General features: G+C 38.1%; 1 protein-coding gene across 1 annotated transcript; it reads right to left on the bottom strand.

The window, feature by feature from the left end:
* Positions 1 to 2,003: 2,003 nt before the first annotated feature.
* Positions 2,004 to 20,849, bottom strand: LOC131799971 (uncharacterized). Its single transcript, XM_066166372.1, has 13 exons — positions 19,199 to 20,849; positions 16,084 to 17,276; positions 14,622 to 14,667; positions 12,459 to 12,522; positions 11,302 to 11,666; positions 10,509 to 10,735; positions 8,978 to 9,718; positions 6,407 to 6,606; positions 5,839 to 6,177; positions 5,317 to 5,446; positions 5,071 to 5,124; positions 3,581 to 4,820; positions 2,004 to 3,166 (listed from the first exon to the last, which is right to left on the bottom strand). Exons 1-12 carry the CDS (start codon positions 20,847 to 20,849, stop codon positions 3,630 to 3,632), a joined length of 6,201 nt encoding a protein of 2,066 aa, XP_066022469.1. The 3' UTR covers positions 2,004 to 3,166; positions 3,581 to 3,629.
* Positions 20,850 to 21,922: the final 1,073 nt, after the last annotated feature.

Below are 21,922 nucleotides of genomic sequence, written 5' to 3'. Positions count from 1 at the left end.
AACTAGTTTTGAATAGCAGAATTCATTGCAGTGGTAACGTGAAGATATTTGACCGCAGCGGAACGTTTGACAAGGATTCCAGTCTTCCTACCGATGATGTAAATTCCCGATCAAATATTTGGGACGTAGCCATCGACGTGAAAGACAACTTCTTTCTGCTGACTGCTCTGGAGAAGCCTGGGACTGAGAAATCTTGCTTGGTTTATAGACTTGCTAAAACCGCTGATCTTTAATACAGGTTTTTGTCTGAGGGAAGAAGTCGACTACATAGGACTGTCAGTCAGTGATACAGGGACTATACTGGCATTGAAAGCCCCTGCATCATTGGAGAAATATGACAATGACGGATAGTTTGTTTGTAGTTTGGAGAAGGAATACTGAAGAATCCGTGGGATATCACTATTGCTAATGAAGGTCGTGTTATGGTGGTGGACAAAGAAGATTCCTGTGTTCACACTTCAGTGAATACGGCAACCGTCTGAACAATTTTGAACTGGAACGTTTACATGGGTATGGTCCGGCTAGGCTTGCATTTCATCGGACAGGTGCACATGTCATCGTCGTGAGTACTGATGTAGAGAAAGACCTCATCAGTGTAGAAATATACACCAAAGATGACGAGTTGATGTACAGCGCGCAAATCCATCAAGAAGATAGCTGGATGCTAAGAGGGGTGCCACCGACCATTGACGGACGCATTGCTGTCGCTATATGCCCTTACCCAGGGTCTGATAGTTAAGTTCTAGTTTTGTAGGCTCTCTACCCTCCCAACACCCCCTCTCCCTTCTCTCCCAATTTTATTCCACCCCACACTACCACGAAGCTGTAATTAGTTTTAAACAGCTTCTTCGGATAACGTAAGTTTTTCCTAAGCAGGTCTAAAATTATGATTCGAAAGTTGCCTTCGTTTTTCGTGTTTTATGAAATTCACAATGAGAAATATAAACTAAAAAACCAAATTACAACCGATTAATGAGAGAAGGGAGAAGAAAGTTCCCAAGAGGTTTTTCGGGATCCGAAATTGGACTCTTTTATAGGCCAGGATCCGGGAATTTAAAGTAATAAGAAAGCGAGATGCGGGATTGCTATTATGAACTGGACACGGGAATCGGCGATTTTGAGGAGCGGGAGTCGGGAAATAATCACTTAAACGAACCGAGAACCGGGTATCCGTTGACGAGAGGTTATGAAGAAATTTATGTTCTCAGCCCATGAAAAGCACTAGGCGAACAAGCGATGGTCGGGCTGTTAATGCACGGAATGCAAATTATATCAGAAGCTAAGTTGCCAATTTACCAAAAATCCTCAATGGCCCGCAGGGCAACGAGGCGTGTCAGATTGCTGCGTCAGTTGAAATGCTTAACCGGCGGCCTTGAAAAACCTCCAGCAAGTCTCAGAATTATGTATATGACGCTCTTAGCCTGTTGAGTTGTATGACACTAGACGTGAAAAATATTCAATTTATCTTTTTGAATCACAAAGGTAAACTTTTCACGGTGTTAGATTACCCAGGAGACTTTGGAGATGCAGCCAAAGAAGGCTTACAGAGGAAAACCCATTGGGCGGCGTACTATTTTACAAATCCAAATTCTTGGTATCCAGTACTTCAACTTGCCATGATCCTGTCGACCATACCAGCAATTTAACCGTTACTACTTGTACTGATGGCACCACATAGCATACAGAAGATGAGAGACTGGGCGTAAACATTTGTTGCAGCAGTGCGTGAGCATTCTGTCAGACAGGAAACAACGATGGCAAGACCTGGAACTCCCCCGTTGTACCTCTATTAGAGAGAAATTTAGCCGGGCGAACCGGTCAGCTTCAAACGCTCTGACCTCGAGGAGCAGCAAGAAAACAGCGGTAAACAAGACGAAGAGGATGATAGCATATTAGAGCCATAAAAGATCTACTGCTTTGATCATAAACAAGTGGCAAATGTTCTGTAAAATTCTCAAGGATAACAAGGTTTAACTCTTTCCAACTAGATTCATTTGTCATTCCTTCTCTTGACTTCAAAACTAGTTTCTGAGAAACTCATTTTGGTAAGTAAAGCGCAGTTTACATAGTCAACAAATTCTAAAACCTGTAAAATTTTTATGCTTATCAAAGCTCGATTTTTGAAACATGTTGCCGTAAATATTACTTATAATCGAAATATTCGGATGAAAAATTCTTAATTTCTGTCGGTTTAAGAGAGATTTTATTCCAATCAGCTGTGTTGTCACTATATTGCCTAATAGAGTAACATTTTTTTGGCAGGATACTGTATGAATGCCCCAAAACTGATATAAACCTGGACGGATAGGGTAACGGTTGGATGAAAAAAAATGTTATTTGATGATCTTGTCACGATTCAGAACAACTATGCCTTACTAGTTGTTTCCCTCGTTCACTTCTTGTTCAATGCAAGAGTTTTGCTAAATTTTGTTAAATTTACTGCTGTCTCCTTAGAGTACAGGAATGAAATCGAAGAATAAAAACAACAACAACAAAATGAGCAACACAGGATATTATGTGCAGTCACCCAACAGGCTTCTTTTGCGCTTCTCACTGACTGAAGTCAAACTTCAGTGAGAAGCACAAGCACGTTACTGATTACGACAACACTCAAATTTTTAACGTGGTCTAGCAGAGACATCCCACGTAATTTTCGATGACGGACGAACTATGAAAATTTCCAGGAGCATCATTTAAAATACGTTTTACGCCACCGTAGGTCATGTTGTGGACCTCTTGTCCGCTATTTCAGGGAGTTTCATTAGTTATGTTTCTTTCACGGCATCCCCAGCTTATTAGTTCTCGTTAGGAAAAATAATTACCAAAATCTATGCAACTAATTCCCAACGAAGCGTTGCTCAAACTCTCAATCTAGTAAAAAGAAAATCTTTTCCAAAAAACTTAAAGTTAAACGTGTTCCATTCGTTTCCGCTCTTGGAAATTGGCTTATTATATCTTCATTACCAAAATGTTCAAGGCACTTTATGTCCATTATAACGTTATCTGAAACTGGAAACGTTACATTAATCCAACACAGCAATCCACCCTCTGTGGAGTAGGAGAGAAATGAAAGCGGCTAGAAGGCCTACAACCACGGCTACCACAATGAGTGCATTCAATCTGGTGTTCGTCTTCACTTCTTCCAGTTTTGGACGTAAGGGTTCAGCTAGACAACAAGGAGAAACAATCAATATGACTGAGGTTATTCTAGTCCAGTGGAAGAAAACAATGGAGATGGACTGGCAAGTGCAGGTTCGAGGACTTAAAAGAAATTACGACGGCAAAAGACAACATGAAATGATTAATGTGAAAAACGGTGGAGAATTTCATGTAATCATGGCTGGAATTGAAATTGGCTTTTTCACTTCAGGTAGAGGGCTCTTGAAAGGCCGCCACTCAAACTGATTTGACCCGGGTCCTTCCAAAATTCTCAAGTAAATCAAATCTCAATCACTATTGTTACTCCCTTGCATCACAAAAACAACTGTATGAAAGAATCAGACTGAAAAATCTGATTCGTTTTGAGTTGCATAAATCCTTCCTGCCGATCAAACAGATTAAAAAACAAACTAGATCATACCATAAACCATGTTTGTCATTGTCGCCACAAGGTCTTGACACTGACTCTCCTAGCTGTACTTCTCTTCATAGAATGTCCGTAGTTGGCGAATCTCTTCAAGTCTCAATCGCCGTTCTTTCTGTTGAATGGCTTCGATTTTTTTTGCCCATTCATTAACATCCTTAAAGTCTTCTATAATATACAATTCACCAAATTTCACTTTCTTCAGTGCTTCAGCAAATCCTGAGTTTCCACTCACAAGAGTGGGAATACCGGCAGATAATGCCTCAAGGGCAGTTAAACCAAACCCTTCTGTTCTTGATGGCATGAGGACGAGATCAAACTCCAGCAACGATTTGATTAAAAATTCCCGATCTTTACAAAACTTTCTTACAGTTAACTGACAATGTGGTATACCAAAACTGACTAAAATATCAACAAGCTCTTTTTGATTGTCAGTGTTTGCACCAATGATGGTAAGGTGATATGATCTATGACGCAAAGTAGCCACGGCCTTTGCCGCAATATCATAGCCCTTTATGGGCAAATCCTTTGGATCACAACGGCCAAAAACTAAAATGTAAAAATTCTCCAAGTCAGCCACAGAGGTTTTCGCACTCTTAAATTCAGAAAAGACACCTGGTGTTATTGACAATACAGTTTTTTCTTCTTTGCAAGGTCGGAGGGACTTAGCAATAGCTTCCTGTAATTTGGGTCCTATGGTAACAACAAGGTCGGCCTTTTCACACAGGGAAACTTCCGACACATGCTTCTCTTCACCTCTGGAGAGAGGTTTGTCGCCGATTTTGTGCATGGCAAGTTCTTCAGGACATGTGTGGACCATCTGTACCCACTTACAGGAGTGGCTTCTCCTGATTTCCTCTGCCTGCCACCCAAGCTTCCAACTATGACCGATAACCACGTCTATGTGGAGTTTCTCCGGGGGAAACGCCAACCACTCGAGGGGGTTTGTGGAGTTTGACATTCTTCCATCTGCTTCCTTAATATTAATATCACATTTAAAAGCTTCTGCTTTGTCTTTTTCCTTACAATCACATTCAAATGGAGGAGCAAACAAAGTGACTTTTACATTGGGATTTAATGAAAACTGTTTGGCGAGCACTCTGTTTATGGTGGACAAACCACCCTTTGCCGAACACCATTCAGTTGCTAGAAGAGTGACATGTAATTTCTTGCCGTGCTCATGTAGTGAATCTACGTCCACTGAGGATTGAATGTTTCGATTTGACCGAGGCATTTCCTGCAAAACCGCAACAGACAACGGTTAGACTTTGACTCCGAATTTTCCATGAAGGACTGCTTTTATAAAAAGAAAGGTGCCACAATACCAAAACGGTTACAATTCAATAGCCTTGGTTGAAAATAGAACGAAATAGCTAGTCATAAGACTGAAAGACCAACCAAAGGGATAAAAGAGGTAAGAATTTAAGGAAGGAGGGGATGAATAAAAAAACAACCATATTTATTCAATGAATAAACAAGTAACAAACCTGAGCTCTTTGAATTTCTGACAAGGGAAGGACGACCCCAGATGGATGAGATGCCTGCAAGAGGGAAAAAACACCTAGCTTGAGAACCTCACAGGTAACAATTTAAAAATCTTGTTAATAAGCTGACGTGTAATGCTATCATCATGGGCTACATCTACGACAGTAAGGTTGGCATCAGTAGTATATTAGCTCTGGGCTAAAAGTACATTTGATTGACAAATCCATAAACCGAAAAATGTCACCTACTTGAGATGCTAATACTATGGTCACGTTGCACAAAAGTTCACGACTTTGGTCGAAAAACTTCACTCCTGGAACACTCTCACTTCCTAAGCAAACTTCACCACCTGTGTCAAAAACTTTGTCCTCGTGGAATCTGTTCAAAACGAAATGAATTTAAATGAGACAAATTCAACGTACACTACACCAGCCGAGTCTTCGTTCAGAAAAGCACATGCTTTGAAATCTTTTCTCAAAATCCAAAATGACAGCACATTTAACGAGAGCCCTACTGAATCTTTAAAAACGAGCATTTGAAGATAATCACGCCCGAAAAAAACCAACTTGTATACCTCCATAGTCCAATTGATTAATAAAAAACCTAGAAAAGCAGTGGCGAAAATTGGTCAACTGACAATCGAACAATGTTCAATTTTACAATGGAATGAATAAATTATTTCTATGTAAAACTACCATGACTGTATCTAGAAGTGTTCAACTAAATCCTATGTACTTGATGGGCCAAAAATAAACTATACGATATTATACCTCACAAATTGTAAGGCGTTTTTCTCGTCTGTGCCTTGGGGTATGATTGCCTGAGAAAGAGACACCAAAATTTTCTCCTCTTCACAAACTGGTTTACGAGAGCTGCCTTCGCCTTTGTATGGCACGACACACTCTGATATTCGCCGGTTCACATCATATTGCAGGCTTGGAGGATAGCAGAAAAGTTTGAGTCCAAAATGTCCGGGAACAGAGGTCTTACACAAGCACGTAGAAAATTGGGCAAGGTGAGGCCTAGATCTACTGGGAAGTTTTCCTATAAACTCAGTGAGGCCCGAAGCAGATTGTAAAAGTGATCTGATCAACTTGATTGGACGGAATCTATCAAATATAAGGAAAAACCAAATACACCTTAAGCAACCCAACGGAAATGACTAACAGCCATTGCACAGTAACCTTGAGTCTACGTATGCAAGTGATCATTTCAATTTTTGAATCTATGTTTAATTAAAAGAAATACATGCGTGTATGACTGTACACTGAAATACTGTTAAATCTCATCTACGTCTTGCGTACTATTTTCCAATTAAAGCCGACAAGAAATACTTACCCAGAGAAATGCCTAACTTTGAATTGCACTTTCCCATCTACAAGACGTGCAGGTTCATCTAATTGACCTGTGATGTCTTTCCAGTCATGTGGTTCAACTAGTGATTCACAGTGTAATCCCAGGTAAAATGTCAGGCGGGATATAGGCGGGATCCTGGCAATCCCACCCAGGATCCCAGGTGGGAATGGCGGGATCCCGCCCTAGGTGGTGGGATCCCACCTTTCCCACCTGGGATGAAAATTTGATCCCACCTGGGATCCCGCATTTAATGCGGGATTCCTGCATCCCACCCGGGATCTTAGGTGGGACTTATGCATTCTACCCGGGATCCTGGTCGGGATTTACATATCCCACCTGGGATTCTTTATCCCACCCATGAAAATATTGTTTTGCTGTTTTTATTCTTACGAAACATTTTTGTGAGAGTTCCAATACTTATGGATCATCCACACACTCCGCAAATATTTGGCATGTGGACAAGACAGAGGTGGTCACTGTTCCCTTCGAGAAAATACACCTTTTAAATGACTTCTTCAATTTGCTTTATTTGAAACTCTGATCTGAAAATATTTTTAAAACAAGCCTTGTTAGTAGTGAGAAGTACAAACCGAGTTTCTTTTCATTACTTAATTTCTTAAATGTCCCAATCACTGGACCTCCTAAAAAATATTACTTCTTTATATTTTTGGTGCAAAATACAATTCCTTCTTTACATACAAATGAAAAGTACAAGTCACAGTTCAATAATAACAGCTCTAAAGTTTACTTGTTGTTCTTCTCTGAGTCAGCGATCAACAAAATTTTTCTATACCTTGTAGGTCTGGTATAAAATTTTACTTGTAGTATAAAATGACAACCTTGTATCTTCGTCCTCTCCACCCCTTTCCAAGCTCGGGAACGCTTCGGACTGTGCAAAACCATTTGCAGACGAGAATTCCAATGCACCTCTGTAATCGCATGTAGTTGCTTCTGTCTCTCGTGCAAATGTTTTCTCCGTTATGAGACGCACTTGACTCTGTTGGCACCACTGCTAGTTCAGTGGAAAGACCGACTGAGGAATCGAGATGGCTAGCTGTGTTGGAACGTGTTGCTGAACGCTTGTTGTGGTCAAGCCTTGTTGATTTGGGTACTGGTACACTGGGATCATCTAGGTATCTCTTATACTTCCTAATGTGATTGGCTTGTGTTGTTTCTCACCTTCGCCGTGAACATAACTCAAGTGGGTTTCGAGTCTTTCTTTCCTCGAAAACTTTCGGCCACAAATCGTGCATTCTTGTTTGATTCTTGTCGATTATTTCTACATAGAGTGAATTCACATCATTATTTATGTCATCATCAAAACATGAGAGGAGAACCGGTCAGATGTTGCGCGCTTCTCTTGAGACTGCAATGGGTCAAGCCAGCGGATTCTCTTTGCTAAAAGGTCCACGTGATCATGCCCGTGATCGGAAACAAAGAAAACTCAATTTGGCGCTCGTCTTTGAATGTACTTTTCATCGGTTAACCGCTCTTGCTTGAAGTTGTTTCTTTTCTCAATTGTTTTGCGTAATATAACACTTCTAAAGATGAGTTTTATTGTGGTTCAATGGAAAAACGAGAACAGCGTGAGTGTTTTAAATGAAAAGAAAGTCGTTGGCGCCGTGGAATTAAAAGAAGGGACAATTAACAGTTGACATATCGACTGGTTCAAACAACGATCGAGTGGCCATTTAAAGCTAGGATATTTAGAAGTTTGTGGTGAGTACAAATTGCCATATTCGTTACGTGATCAAAATCTTATCAAAGAATAGAAATAACGGCTTGGATTAAGCTTACCTAACGCTCAGCGCAACTGAAACTCAAATAATTCTGAGAATCGAATTGGTCACTTGCATGCTGCAGTTTCCTAAGCTTACACTTTACAATGAAATGAATCTATGAGTAAGGTTTCAAGATTACTTTAGTCACATTTGGGAACATTCTGACCTTGCTTTGCTTTGAACAATTCGACTGAAGAGAGAGCAGACTTTCAATCAGTACCTTTGTCAAAATTTTGATAACATGAATTATTGAGGTTTTGTCTTTCTTCTATTCTTTGATACACATCAGCCAATTTTTTAAACTTGGAGCCTTATTACACTGTAGATGGTCTGCTTAAATGATGAAGAAAAAGTAATATGCTGAGTTGTGCTGTTATTATTTAACAATGTTCGGTTAAGAAATTTGTTAATGAAACATATCAAACACATGCTGGTTCATTGCAAATAAATTATGAGATCTTTATCACATATAGTCTGTGTATTCATGTACTGTTTGAATCATTTATGATCAACAGCTTGGTAAGACAATGGGATCCCATTGGAGGTGTCAGTATGTTCTATAGCTAGTTGGAAAGTTTTGGACCCTCAGTGGATTGATGGGGTCTATAGCTCACCTAGAAAATATTTATCCTCTTAATTTTATGGATTAGGTTACAAAAGGAATTGATAGGATATCCTATCTGGTACATTTTATAAATCTGTGGTCTCCAGTGATAAACAGGATCCCTCAAAGGATTTTTCTGAAAGTATGAAGCCATCTGTAATTTTATGCAGGGTCTAAACTGGGATTGGCAGGATCCCAGATGCAATCCCGCCTGGGATATGATTTCCCAGGTGGGAAACTATCTGAAATTTGAGGCAGGATCCCAAGAGGGATTGGTGGGATTCTAGGTTTAATCCTGCCCAGGATGTGCTTTCCCAGGTGGGATGCTATTAGGAATTTAAGGCAGGATCCCAACTTCAATTGGCGGGATCCCATGTGGGATCCCATGGGGGATGTTCCATAATCCCAGGTGGGATCCCATGCAGGATGTTCCATAATCCCAGGTGGGATCCCATGCGGGATGTTCCATAATCCCATCTGGGATCCCATGCGGGATGTTCCATAATCCCAGGTGGGATCCCATGCGGGATGTTCCATAATCCCAGGTGGGATCCCATGCGGGATGTTCCATAATCCCAGGTGGGATGTTCCATAATCCCAGGTGGGATCCCATGCGGGATGTTCCATAATCCCACCCGGGATCCCACCTGAAAAAGGCGGGATCCCACCCGGGACACACCTGGGATCCCAGGTGGGATTGGCGGGATCCCACCTTATATTTTTACCTGGGAATATCCTCAGTTCACCAGGACATAACTCTGCCAACTCTTGTTTTCCTTTACGGAGGGTGAGAGGAATCCTGATTGTTACAGGCGCGATGAGAGTCACATTTTGAGAGCCTGAAATGTAAAGAACTGGACCGACAAGTCCTCCCTCTCCTTTTAGCTCACTGCTTGGAAATTCTTGTACCTTGAGATCAAAAGCAAAACAAGTTACTCCCAGTTCGAGTTCAACCTCTAAGCCCTCTGTCTGTGCACTGTTCTTAAACTTTTGCAAATTTAGAAAGAGGTGTCTTCTTTTGCAGTTTGTTTAAAAGATTTATAATAAAAAAATAATTTAATTTGGATTTTGCATGATATTATAAATTATCAAACTTTATGTCTGTGTTATCTTCAGCTTTGGCAGATAAGTCACACCTCGGTTTTGCTAGTTCATCATAATATCATGCTCATCTTCTTTCACTAATTGCATTAACTGCTAACCAATACAAACCACAAAACCAAATTACCTGACAGGAACGATTTCAATTTGAAATTTACATTGAAGCAAAACAAAAACAAATGTTCTGTTTGTTGCTTAAAGTTAGGTCTCGAAAATCTGGTTTTTAAAAAGGGTATTTCCAGGATCCATGAGTACATTCAGGGACAGTAGAACCACAATTGTTGCAAAGTTACCAAAACGGTTTAATAGAACAATACTACTTGTATCTTCTCACAAATGTAACTTAAGCACATGAACAACTGTCCTGTAATCAAGCTTACAATTTTTTAATATTTCTCTTTCCATCAATGTTGCCACTAAGTTAAAGAGGTGTACTGTGAGTAACTGAGGCCACAGGGTGTACTCTTATAACACCTTTGCTTTATCTTTGTGTTTTTGACAATCCCTTCACGCCAATCTCATAACACTTATAACACTAAAACTGGAAAATAAAAAAACTTGAACTCATACATGTATATAACTATACAGTTCCACATACCTTGATTGTCACACAGAAATCTTGATCAACAGGAACACAGCTCTGAGGAATTTGAACACTGACATCAGGAAAGTCAGGCACAATACAGGTCAGTTCTGGACCTATTGCAGTACCTCTTGAAAAAATGAAAGACTTAGGACGCCAGATTGCAGCAAATGAAGAAACTCCTGATTTTGCACAAACAGCTTGTGCAAATGGGAAAAGCCACCTGGGAACTGTTGAAGTTTCTGCATGAGAATAAAAATAATGGTTGAATTTGCTTCCTTCAATTGTGTTTTGAAGTCTTCATACAATAAAGTTGCCACCAACAGATGCCATTATAATAGTTATGCTTCAAAGAATAAAGTTTGCAACAACATGGTGATTAGGTAAAATTTATATTTTAGTGATTAAAATGCACTTTGGAATCTGGTAACATTTATGCAATAATTACATGTACTAGCTGCTTAGCTGCAACTACACGGAAAACCAAAATAAAATGTTGTAAAAACCATTGGATCTGGACATGAAGTGTCAAGAAGCGTATTTTGATATTGTTAGTGCAGTACGAAGGTCATGCATTGTAAGGATCAGTGCTTATAGTATCTGAGTCAGTGCACACCTACTCCTCCTCTCCTAAGCCAACAACAGTCAGCTAATAAGTTTGGGTTACAAGTTGGGATTAATTTTGGGCTAGGAGAGGGGGAGGTGCACAATTGCTCAGATACTGACATTGATGCCAGTGAAGAAGGGAGCCTGAGAACATCATTCATTAATTCGTTCACACTTACATTTCATAACAACATTACAGTACCTGATCCATGCCATGTATTCTCTGTCTTCAATTCCTTCCATTCATTGTTCTCTTGGTCAGTCAGTTGCTTGATAACCACCTCATACCCCTCCAAATATGGGGCACTGTGCAACAAAGCTACATTAAAACTGATTTCTTCAAAATTTTCCCTGTACTCCAGATTTGATGGGCCATCATGAGATAGTTCAATAACACTGCTAACCAATATCTCATCACTGGCAATGGGTGGGGAGAGGTTCCTGGGGTTCCACAATCGGCATCTACATGTAAATGGCACAGGTTGTTGGACAGCTCCACTGCAAAGTTTGATGGAGGCACCAGCTTTCCTCAGGTGCCATGTGTCTTCCTTACCTCCAATTTTTCCTCTGAAATACAAAAGAATATCAATCAAGGGCGAGAGAATTTTTCCCAAGTGGAGTAAGCAATGACAAGGGTTTTTGAAATGCAAGTTGCAATTACTTGCAGTTTGAAAAGTTATTCAGGTAAACATAAACTACTGGTAACTGTTCTTTTTGCCTAACTGTTTCTTTTTTCAGTCAGTAATTAAAGTATGAACAAAATAAAAATAGTAAAAAAATTTAAAGTAGCTACTCCCAATAAGAAATTAAAATTCTTGCTTTGGTTTACTTAATTGATATATGGACATCTTAAAGTTTGTTCCTGCAAAAACTCAATTTCAACAGCAAAACAAAATATATCGGTCTAAGATTGTTAAGTCAAATAATATTTTTTGAAGCCTGTACAAATACATGTTTGTTATTGATCCAGTACTAAGCTGGAGTTTGAAATGTTGCAAAAGTTGTCTTTAATTTTTCTGAAATTTTATTTGATTAATCTTAAAACAATCTGTTAAATCTGATTGGCTGTAAAGCTTTCTCATTGTCTGAGAAATTGATACAGTTTAGAGCAAGAAATGGTGCATTTCATCAGTAAATCACACCAGTGAAAGCCAATCAGATTGTAAGGATTAGATTTATTAAGCATGAGCCTTATTTACTAAAGATTAAAAGAAAAGAAAAGAGAATAACTGTAATTTACAAAAAGGTCTGGAGGGTTGCTCCATGGTCAGAGCACTTTGTCAGAAGTTGCTATTAGACCACATCTCCTGGCAATTCCAACCCTGCCCAAGCAACTCAGTCATTGCAGACAAAATACACCTTTTGATCAGAGTCTTTTGACCATCTTCAGTGTCCACTGTTGCATCTTCTTCATCTGTCAAATCTAAAGTATTAATTTGTTTTCAGTACACAATAAAACAGACATTTTATTACCACTCAATTCCCAATACCTGTTCAACAAAATTGTATAACATAGGGCCTTTCCACACTGGTGAAAAAGTTGTTTATTATGAAAAATTTTCTGTCATCACCAACATTTTATTAGTGTGGATGGTTTGTGCTGAATTGACAAATTTGGCCAAAGTGGACAAACTTATATAAGCACTATTGACAAAATATGAATCATTATTAATTGGGAAGCTAAACATCAATAACTGAGAGACCTGGACTGAGTACAGGCAGGGTGCTTATCAGTATTTTCCCTCCCTTAAGACTGAGCAATTTGTTCAGCTTACAAGTCATGAGACTTGAGCAAAGCTTATGGCTATTAACCACGCTGATGCATTTTAATTGCGAAATTACTTTTATTAGAATAAATTACACTTAGGTATCTGTGCATGTGTTATTAGTAATCTGGCAAGCTAGCAAGCAAAAATTTTATTTCTAGCTTTAAGAATAAAGTTTTAGCTTCCTTCCCACCCATACCATTGACAGTTTTGATTGTATCTTGAATCTCATTCATGTTCATAATTTATCCGTGATTATTGGACCATTGGTTTAGTGTATTCATCAAATATTTTTTATGTCATAGTCTAGGGTGCTATTTACGTAGGATATATACGTTTAAGAAACTAGCTGTGTGGTCTCAAAAACAGGCCTCTGTCTGTTCTAGTGTTTAGAAATGATTCAAGGATAAATCCTAAAATTGGAGGTGAAATCCTTTGGCAAATTAGATCAGTCAGTGACAGAATTTTGACGACTTTGGAAATTTTTTCATGCAGATGTGACAAAATTTGTTCTTTCATTTTGTCAGGACAATTTTAGTTTTAACTGTGTGTATAGAAAAGCCTGTAATCACATAATATAGAGTTTGATACAACATAAATTAAATGCAATGGAAGAACCAATCATGCTCTCTTTTGCAATTAAAGGCTCAGTTTGCTATTTGTGCTAGAGAAGTAAACTGGCCCTGTAGTAGGGGTGGATCAGAGCCTCTCTATTGTGTTCTTAGGTTAGGCTAAGTTGCTTCATGCTCATCAAGTGGCTTTGGAGTATAAATGGAAACTGGTTACTTGTCAGGGAAGCCTGCTAAATTATTGGATTGGGGGAGGGGTCAATTACCCTGCAATGGACTCTACTCTCTTTAAAGAGGAATTCAAAAATTATTAAATTAATCTCTTCATAAGGTTTCAGGATAACTAATAAGCCACAACCCAGTGATCATTCAGTCTGAGGAATTTTTGATACACTCAAAAATGATAATAACTATGTATAAATACATGATAAACTCTTGAAAATTGGTTCTTGTGTTTGACAAAAGCCCTTTTTCAGAGGTGTGTACAATTACATACAATGTACAGTGTACAGTTGAACCCTGTTAAAACTCCATATATAACAGTACTTTCTTAAATTCTTCCTTTGTTCAGGAAATTGTCTTACACATTGTCAAACTTAATCTTCTCTCTTTTCTTGTAGAGTATAACAGAGCATTGAAAAGCAAGAGAAGAACTAAAGGTATCTGACTAGTGCAGTTGCATACATCTTATAAATCTGATTCTGCTCAGCAATAAATTAATAAACACAGAACATGTACATGTCTTCAATTTGGGTTATATACTTAAGTATGCTAGCCAGAAAAGATCTAGAGATAATAAATGCACCTTAACAAAACTGGGAACCATATCAATCCCATATGTCAGTCTAACCATCCTATATCTTACCCATATATGGGCCATGTTAACCATTTAACTCCCATGAGTGACCAAGACATAATTTCTCCTTACAATATCAATACAATATCAAGGAGACAAGTAATGAGAGTAAAGAAAAATATCAGTTATGAGATTATAAGTTGATCCAATACCAAATTCTCCAAACTGACATCACAAGAACTGTATGGGAGAGAGTAAGGAGAATTACTATTGAGATCTTGGGAGTTAAAGGGTTAATAGTCCATAATTTGCCATATCAAACCCATACTTTTACTTTGGTAAGGGTAGGTATCATTAAAAACATGAACATGGAAATAAATAAGTTTGGTACCTTTTGAGTGAGTTGTCACCCCTGGAACTCTCCCATCTTTTAAAGCCTGAAAAATGCAAAATGTTGTGCTTAGTCATAAAGTAAATTCATGATTAGTGTTGTGGTAGTCATAATAATCCATCAAATGTTTCTGCCCTCACACAATTAATCTGACTGTATCACATGATCAAACATGACCCAGCAGAAAATGGGTAATATCTGATTTCCCAATTTTCAAACTTTATAGGTGTATTACTTTAGGAGCATTAATTTAAAATTTTATTGAACAACTGAGAGAGTATTTAGGTAATTATTACAGAAGAGACAATTGTTTATTTGTTCATAAAGTGGTACTGTACTAGAACACTGAAAATTTAACATCCTAGGCTGCAAACAATAAATTGTTTGCAAACATTTTATCTGCACATTGCAGAAACATTTGAAGGGTAATAAACACGATAGCTTCCATTTGGTGTGAAAATATGCTTTTATACTTGTCTTTAGACATCATCTGTCCATCAAAGCTCACAGTTTTCCTCATTAAAAAAGCTTCACTCTTGCAAAACTGTTTGCATCCTAAAACAGATAATGTTTGTAAACAAGAATCCTTGCACATTTTTGCACAGAGTAGAGGCTATTGTTATATAGGATTAAACAACAAAATGAATACATTTTACACATTGATTACATCCATTTTGGAATCACTTGTGATATTTGCATTCTTATTGCAGCTATCAGTGGTGTGATATATTCACAAATTGCACCATTTTATGCTCTAAATCGCATCTTTTTCCCAGTCAATGAGACAGCTTTACTGAAACACAACAACCAATTAAATTTCAAGGCTTGATTAAAAAAGAGGTCTATCAGATCACAAGAATATGAGAGACAACAACTTTTTACAAATCAGCACTGACTAAAAACAAAGTTGTTTTGAAGGCTTGAATTTTGCGATTCAAAATAATGTAATAAAGTGGTAATTGAACTTTGTCTTGTGCAATTTTGTTCTGAAATCATTCTAAAATCTTGTGATTCCAAAATTCAATCAAAGTTGTGCTGTGTGCTGCTCGTTCAATTTTGAAAACCATGCATGCTGTATGATTTCAGACCAAATTGCACTCCACTTAGTTCAATTATGTAGAATTAACTGGCCCTCCTATCTGTGCTGTCTCAATATCATCTGTTTGTGTGGTTGTACTGCATTATATAATGAAATAAATAAAAAGTTATACAATGTTTAGTATACATGTATCTACATACATGTAAGGGGAGCTCATATCTAGCTGTTGCTGTTACCACTTGATAAATTGTCAATGAGGCAGCTGTGTGTTGCAGACTACAAGTGACTCCTAAAGACTTTTTCAATAGAGCATGCATGGAAGTAATCTTTGTGATAGGAAATGGATGAAATATAGAAATAAACTTGTAATCAGTATGCAGGTACTAGATCATAAAGAAACAATGCAAGTTAAAACCAGCATACCTGTAATGCATCTGTATATTGCTCCTCCTGCTTGTAATCTTTAAGTTGATGACAAAGGTGTATCACTTGGTTAAGAAGCTTGATCATTTCTTCCAATGTGTAGTGAAGTGTATCACTTTCAGTTTCCAGGTCACAGTCCTTTTGAAGTTCTTCTTTGGTGGCATTGTACATACCCTCGTAGAACCAAAGCTGTTCTTTTTGCAATTTATACTTGTCATTCTTATCACTGACAAGATCCATCAAGACATCAATAATGTCCTTGTTAGAATCATTAAAAGCAAATCTTGGAGACTTTTTCTTTTCTATCCAAAAGTGTTCACAAAACTTCAAAGCATCTTTTTGAAATTTTTGTTTCTCTTCTCTGTTCTTCAAATAGTCACACATGTTCTCCACACCAGTGATAATTTTTCGCCACACCTCACTATGGTTCCCAACATCAAGTGACTTCTCCATCTCCCATGCTTCAAGGTAGAGTTTCAAGGCTCCCTCATAATCTTGCAAGTAGGCCTGAAGGTTAGCTCGCTGGAAAATGCTGCACACCGTAAGTGGGTGATTCTTTAGAAGATTCTTCCTAATGTTGTAAGCACGCATTGCAGGTTCGGCTGCTTCTGAATATTTCTTCTGCCAGATAAGGGCATTGGCAAGTTCTCTGCAAAAGTGCGCTTCATCCCCAAAACCTGAAAGATTGAGTTCTTCTTGAAGCCTCAATGCATCTCTGTAATATTCAACTGCCTTGTCATACTTTTGGAGACCCTCATATGCTGTGCCAATTTGGTGCTTGTACATTGGCATATCAAAGTGATACTCAGAGCCAGCCAAATTCTCTTGCATATTATAGGCTTTTTCATAGAACTCAAGTGCTTCCGTTGGCTTGTTAAGGCGGGAGTAACAATTTCCAATAGCATTGTAGCACCTTGCCAAATCTGTATGCTCTTTTAGCAGCTCCTCTGAGAATGTCAAGGACAACTGCAAGCTTTCAAGAGCTTTCTTGTAATCAATGTTTCTCCAAAGAATTTCACCTTCAGTATGCAAGTAAAGGGCTTTAGCGAGCTTGAAAATGTCAGTGGATTGATCTTCAACTTTCTCCATTGAACTCAAAGCTTCCTTCAGTATCTCAAATGCTTTCTCTGTTCCATGAATGTCTAAAACTTGCCTGGCTTCCCAGCACTTCAACTGTGTTCTACCAAGAGAACCTATTACATAAAAATCTTATTGAGAATTGCATTCAGTCTTAATGAAGAGTGCTTTTCAATTGAGTGTTGTAAAACCAAAACCAAAGTAATTACGATGGCCAGTCAGAAGAAAGGAAAAAAACCTTTGAAAGCCATGAGAATTCAAACTAAAACCAACCAATTAGCTGCGAATTTGATATCTCCTTCCAAATTAGTCATGAGAATTTTCTGTTATCTGACAATATAACAACTTCTATCTCATAAGTTTTTATATCCTTATTACCTGTATGCTTGAACATGTATTGATATTATGGGGAGAAGTTACAGGTTTATCATCAGTGGGAGTTAAAGGGTTAATGTTTCATTTGCTTTTTTAGTTTGTTTCGTGTGTTTACCTTTGCTTTATGAGTCCAATTGCATCTTAGATACTTCTTATTCTAAACAAAGAATTCTGTCATCGGCATTAATCTCTGTCTAAACTATACATAGTGATGTAAATAGCTCTGATAATTAACATATTATTAATGTTCTAAAATTAATGACCTTCATATTGGGATTAGAAAAATGATTGAAAACCAAAAAAAAAGAGAACAAATACTCTAATTACAACAAAAGAATTAAATACCAAGTATATCCCCCCAGATGGTAAGAATTGATCTAGTTGCCTTTTTAGAAACGATTTCATTACCAAATCTGGTAAGCAGCAGAGAGCAATATTATATTTTATCCTGATACTATCACTTTACATTAAGTCCAGCAGTTTGACCACTTCATTTCAGTGCTGCCACAAACATTTTTTTGTGTCTAATAAAAACCTAAAGAAGCACATGGTACCACTATGAATGCTTAATTCAAATGGCAGTCGAAAGTTTTAATTTTTAACTCAAATGGGGCACATGAGTGTACCATTAGAAGGACAAAACCTACCCACTCATTCTAATCTTTGACTCTGCAAGATGTATTACATACACATTTAAGTTGTTCAAGAAATACAAGTCAGTAAAATGTTACTCTTAGTGTCAACTCTCTTAGAAGGTTAAACATTTTAAGTTACTCTGAGTTTTTTTTTTTTTTTATTTATTTTTGAGTTTTTTTAACATTGAATCTAGAATATGTTATTCAGTTATGAGGTAACAGGATTTACTGGCTAAAGGAAGGACTAGGCTTTAAGTTAACCCTTTACCTACATGAGTAATGAAGACATAATTTCTCCTCATAATATCAATACAATATCAAGGAGACAAGCAATGGACTAAACAACAATATCAATTAGGGGATTATTAGTTGATCCAATACCAAATTTTTCAAACTAACATCACAAGAACTATGAGTGACTGGCACCTAATTTTCCCTTAAGTGTTACCCTTGTGTATCCCCTAAAGCTCTTGATTGTGAAAAAAATTCTCCTACTCAGCACCTCAGGAAATGTTTAGAGAAAAGTATGGAGAATATACATACTGATGTTAGGGTGTGAAGGGTTAACCTTTAATTCCCACAAGTGATTAATATGAAACTTCTCCCTATAATATCCATAATACAATATTTAGCAAACAAGTAATAAGAATATTTAAACTTATCAGGTAGAAGCTGCTATCTTGATCTATAACCAAGTTCTCATAACTAATTTACACAAAAATGTGTAGCAGCTAGAGGAGAGAATTAACAATCAGATCTTGGGAGTTAAGGGTTAAAGCATGAATCATATCTGTCAGCAGAACATGATTATGAATTGTTGTTACTTTATTAATAAAGCTGAAATACTTCATTCCACTTTTAGGAGTGGAAATAAGCTTCCAATTGTTAATTTTACCCATGTCGATGAGCTACTGATATGACTGTTGATAAAATGTCTCCTGGACAACATAATCATAAGTCAATTTCTTCCAATTAAATATGATATAACAGACAAGCATTAGAACAGTCAGAGCCATTATGACCCTTACCTGATTTTCCATCATCTTCACACATCTCAGCCCAGGAATGAAACAGGGTAACTATTTTGCCTTCAGTCAGCATTGCCATAAAAAGTGATGCAATTAAAGCATTCTCATGAAATTCACCTGGAACTTTGAAATATTCTGGTTGTAAGGAGATCTCAAGAACAAACTCATAATTTGCCCTGTCAGTGTCAAACAAATGAAATGCTTTGACATACTCGGGATCTATAAGTTTCGCTATTTTCTTCATCCTGGACATAAAGAGTTCGTAATAGCGTCCCTTTGCTTCCATGTAGGCTGCGAAAAAGTGTTTGTCACTCTTGATACTGTCAGCATACTTTCGTAAGAGTGGATGAATGTCATATTTCCTCTCTTTTGCTTGTTTATCGACTACAGAAATTATTGCACTGGCCACAAGACCCTCTAGCTGTGCAAGAGCCTCTGATTGATCAATACCGAGAACCTTGGAGGCTGTTGCGACAGAGAATGGCCCATGAAACAAGGAAATTACAACTGCAGTCACTTTTAAACTGTCACTTGGAAGTGTAGCAAACATTTCTCTGATTACAGATATCTGACCTGCATCAACTCCTTCTTCTTCAAAACTAACTGACATTTCTTCAGCATCCTCGTGCACTTTTGTTTTCTCTGGAGTAGCAACAACTCTAGCAATAAGGTCATCTGCAGATTTTCTTTCCTGGCGCAAAATAGCACCCATTCCTTTAAGAACAATTGGGAATCCTTTGGAGATGCCGATTAGATTATCTTTCTGGTGGACTTGAACACCAGTTGATCCCGCAGGAAAAAGAATCTTCTCTGAAGAAGACGTTTTTAGAGACTTCACTTTAAAGTTATCCACCAGTTTGGCATTTGTGAACTCAATCCTCGATGTGAGCAGCAGCTTTAATGCACATCTTTCTCCTTTGCCATCGAGTTCGAAAAGTTGTTCGAGGAACTGTACAAAGTCTGTTTTTAGGCTCTTCCCATCCATTTCTTGTCCTGTGGCAAACTGGTCCACATTATCGAGCAAGAACAGAACGGAATGCCCTCCACTTTTCAAATCTTTGACCTTATCGCGAATGTTTTTTACCGCAACATAGTTCAGGTCCACGAAACCGACTGGAACAGCAAGGTCAAGGGAACTAAGGATGTGGTAATACATTGCTTTCATACTATTAACTTCTCTAAGATCAAAGACTCGATAATTTCCTCGCCACTGTGAGCAAACTTCGTTGGCGAGTCTTGTCTTTCCAACACCGGAAGACCCAAACAAGTTCAACACTGGGACGTCTTTTAACTCCAGTTTTTCGGTGATCTCCTTAATGTCATCGTCCCGCCCTTGAAATTCCTCCTCTTTAACAGCTGGACGAGAGGCTTTAAACTTTCTTATAGCTTCTTTGATCAGTTCTTCTTTGCTCGATTTCGGAGCAACGTAGTCTTCGATTAGTTTCACTTTGCCTCCAGACACATAGCCATGCTTCGCAAGAAGTTGTAAACATTGCAATAAATCGTGACTTCTTAGCGAATTGAATTTGCCTCCATAGTTATTTTTCAAAGATTGCACAACATTTTCCGACTCTGTGCGGTCAAACATCGGAGATATGTCTTTGAACAGATGTTGTAATTGCAAACAGCTCTCTATAGCGACGGCCGCCATCTTAATTTGATTGCGGCTAAACATAGACAGCTCCTTTATTATGTCACGCGATCTCCTCACGCATCCGAAAGTGACACGAAAGTTCTATATTGGTGGCGTCTATGATTTCGATAATGATTGATTGCTGCCTGATGACGATGTAACTACTCGCTATAGTTCCACAACTCGCCCTTTTTAGTTATTTTGTTTTCATTGATGCATTTATCTACTCTTTTTGGCACTGAAATTAAACTGCCACGGGCACAAAAGATCAGAGAGATGATACACGTCACATATATTTCGCCTTGATACTCAATATCCTGCTTTAAGGCGCCACTTTTTTAATCTAAAAATTATGTCTTTTCTCTTTCAAAAGTATAATGCTGAACAAATCACCCATTTGTCAAAAAAAAAAAAAAAAACCAACTGCGGTGAGGATGTTTTAAGTAAGCATTATTTCAAAAGTGTCCAACATTCATTATCTTTCTTAAAGGGAGTGAAAACACTCACAAAAGATCGCATTCCCATCTAATACAAAGGGAATCTTGAGGGATTGAAATATGGAACGAATCTCTCCCGAAGGAATGTCTCTGGCTAGCGTGCCTTTTTAAGCCCAAAGGAAAAAAACACTTTACACTGTAAATTCCCAACGCAACGGAAGTAATGCCTCTCGGCTAAATTTTTCTTGGTTTTCCCGGTACCTTGTAAGTTATCACTTCTGACTTAAAACTATAACAATGTAAAGACAAGGAACTTGCATAAAACCAAGCAACTTAAATCCGAACGTAGTAAATTTCTCCGAAGTTGACAAATGTTTGAACAGGTGAAGAATGTGATGGCTAATAAAGAAACTACTTGCGGACCTAAAAGAACTCTGCCAACGATTTCGTTTAGTTTAATACCGCACGATGTTGGGATTTTGATGACTTTTCAACAGAACAGCAATTCATATCGTTCCCCTTACGGGACTGACTCGAGCTGTTTAGATGTAATGAGAATCCCGTCAGTTATTTGCGGGCGATCCTCTTCGGATATTTTTTGTCAAAACGAGTAAGGAACTCGTCAGGATGCCAGAAGAGTGCATGCAAGCTCCT

Source organism: Pocillopora verrucosa, chromosome 5, assembly GCF_036669915.1.
Source record: "Pocillopora verrucosa isolate sample1 chromosome 5, ASM3666991v2, whole genome shotgun sequence".
NCBI classification, from domain to species: domain Eukaryota; kingdom Metazoa; phylum Cnidaria; class Anthozoa; order Scleractinia; family Pocilloporidae; genus Pocillopora; species Pocillopora verrucosa.
Note: the sequence above shows the minus strand (reverse complement) of the source record. Positions and strands in the feature narration are given on the sequence as shown.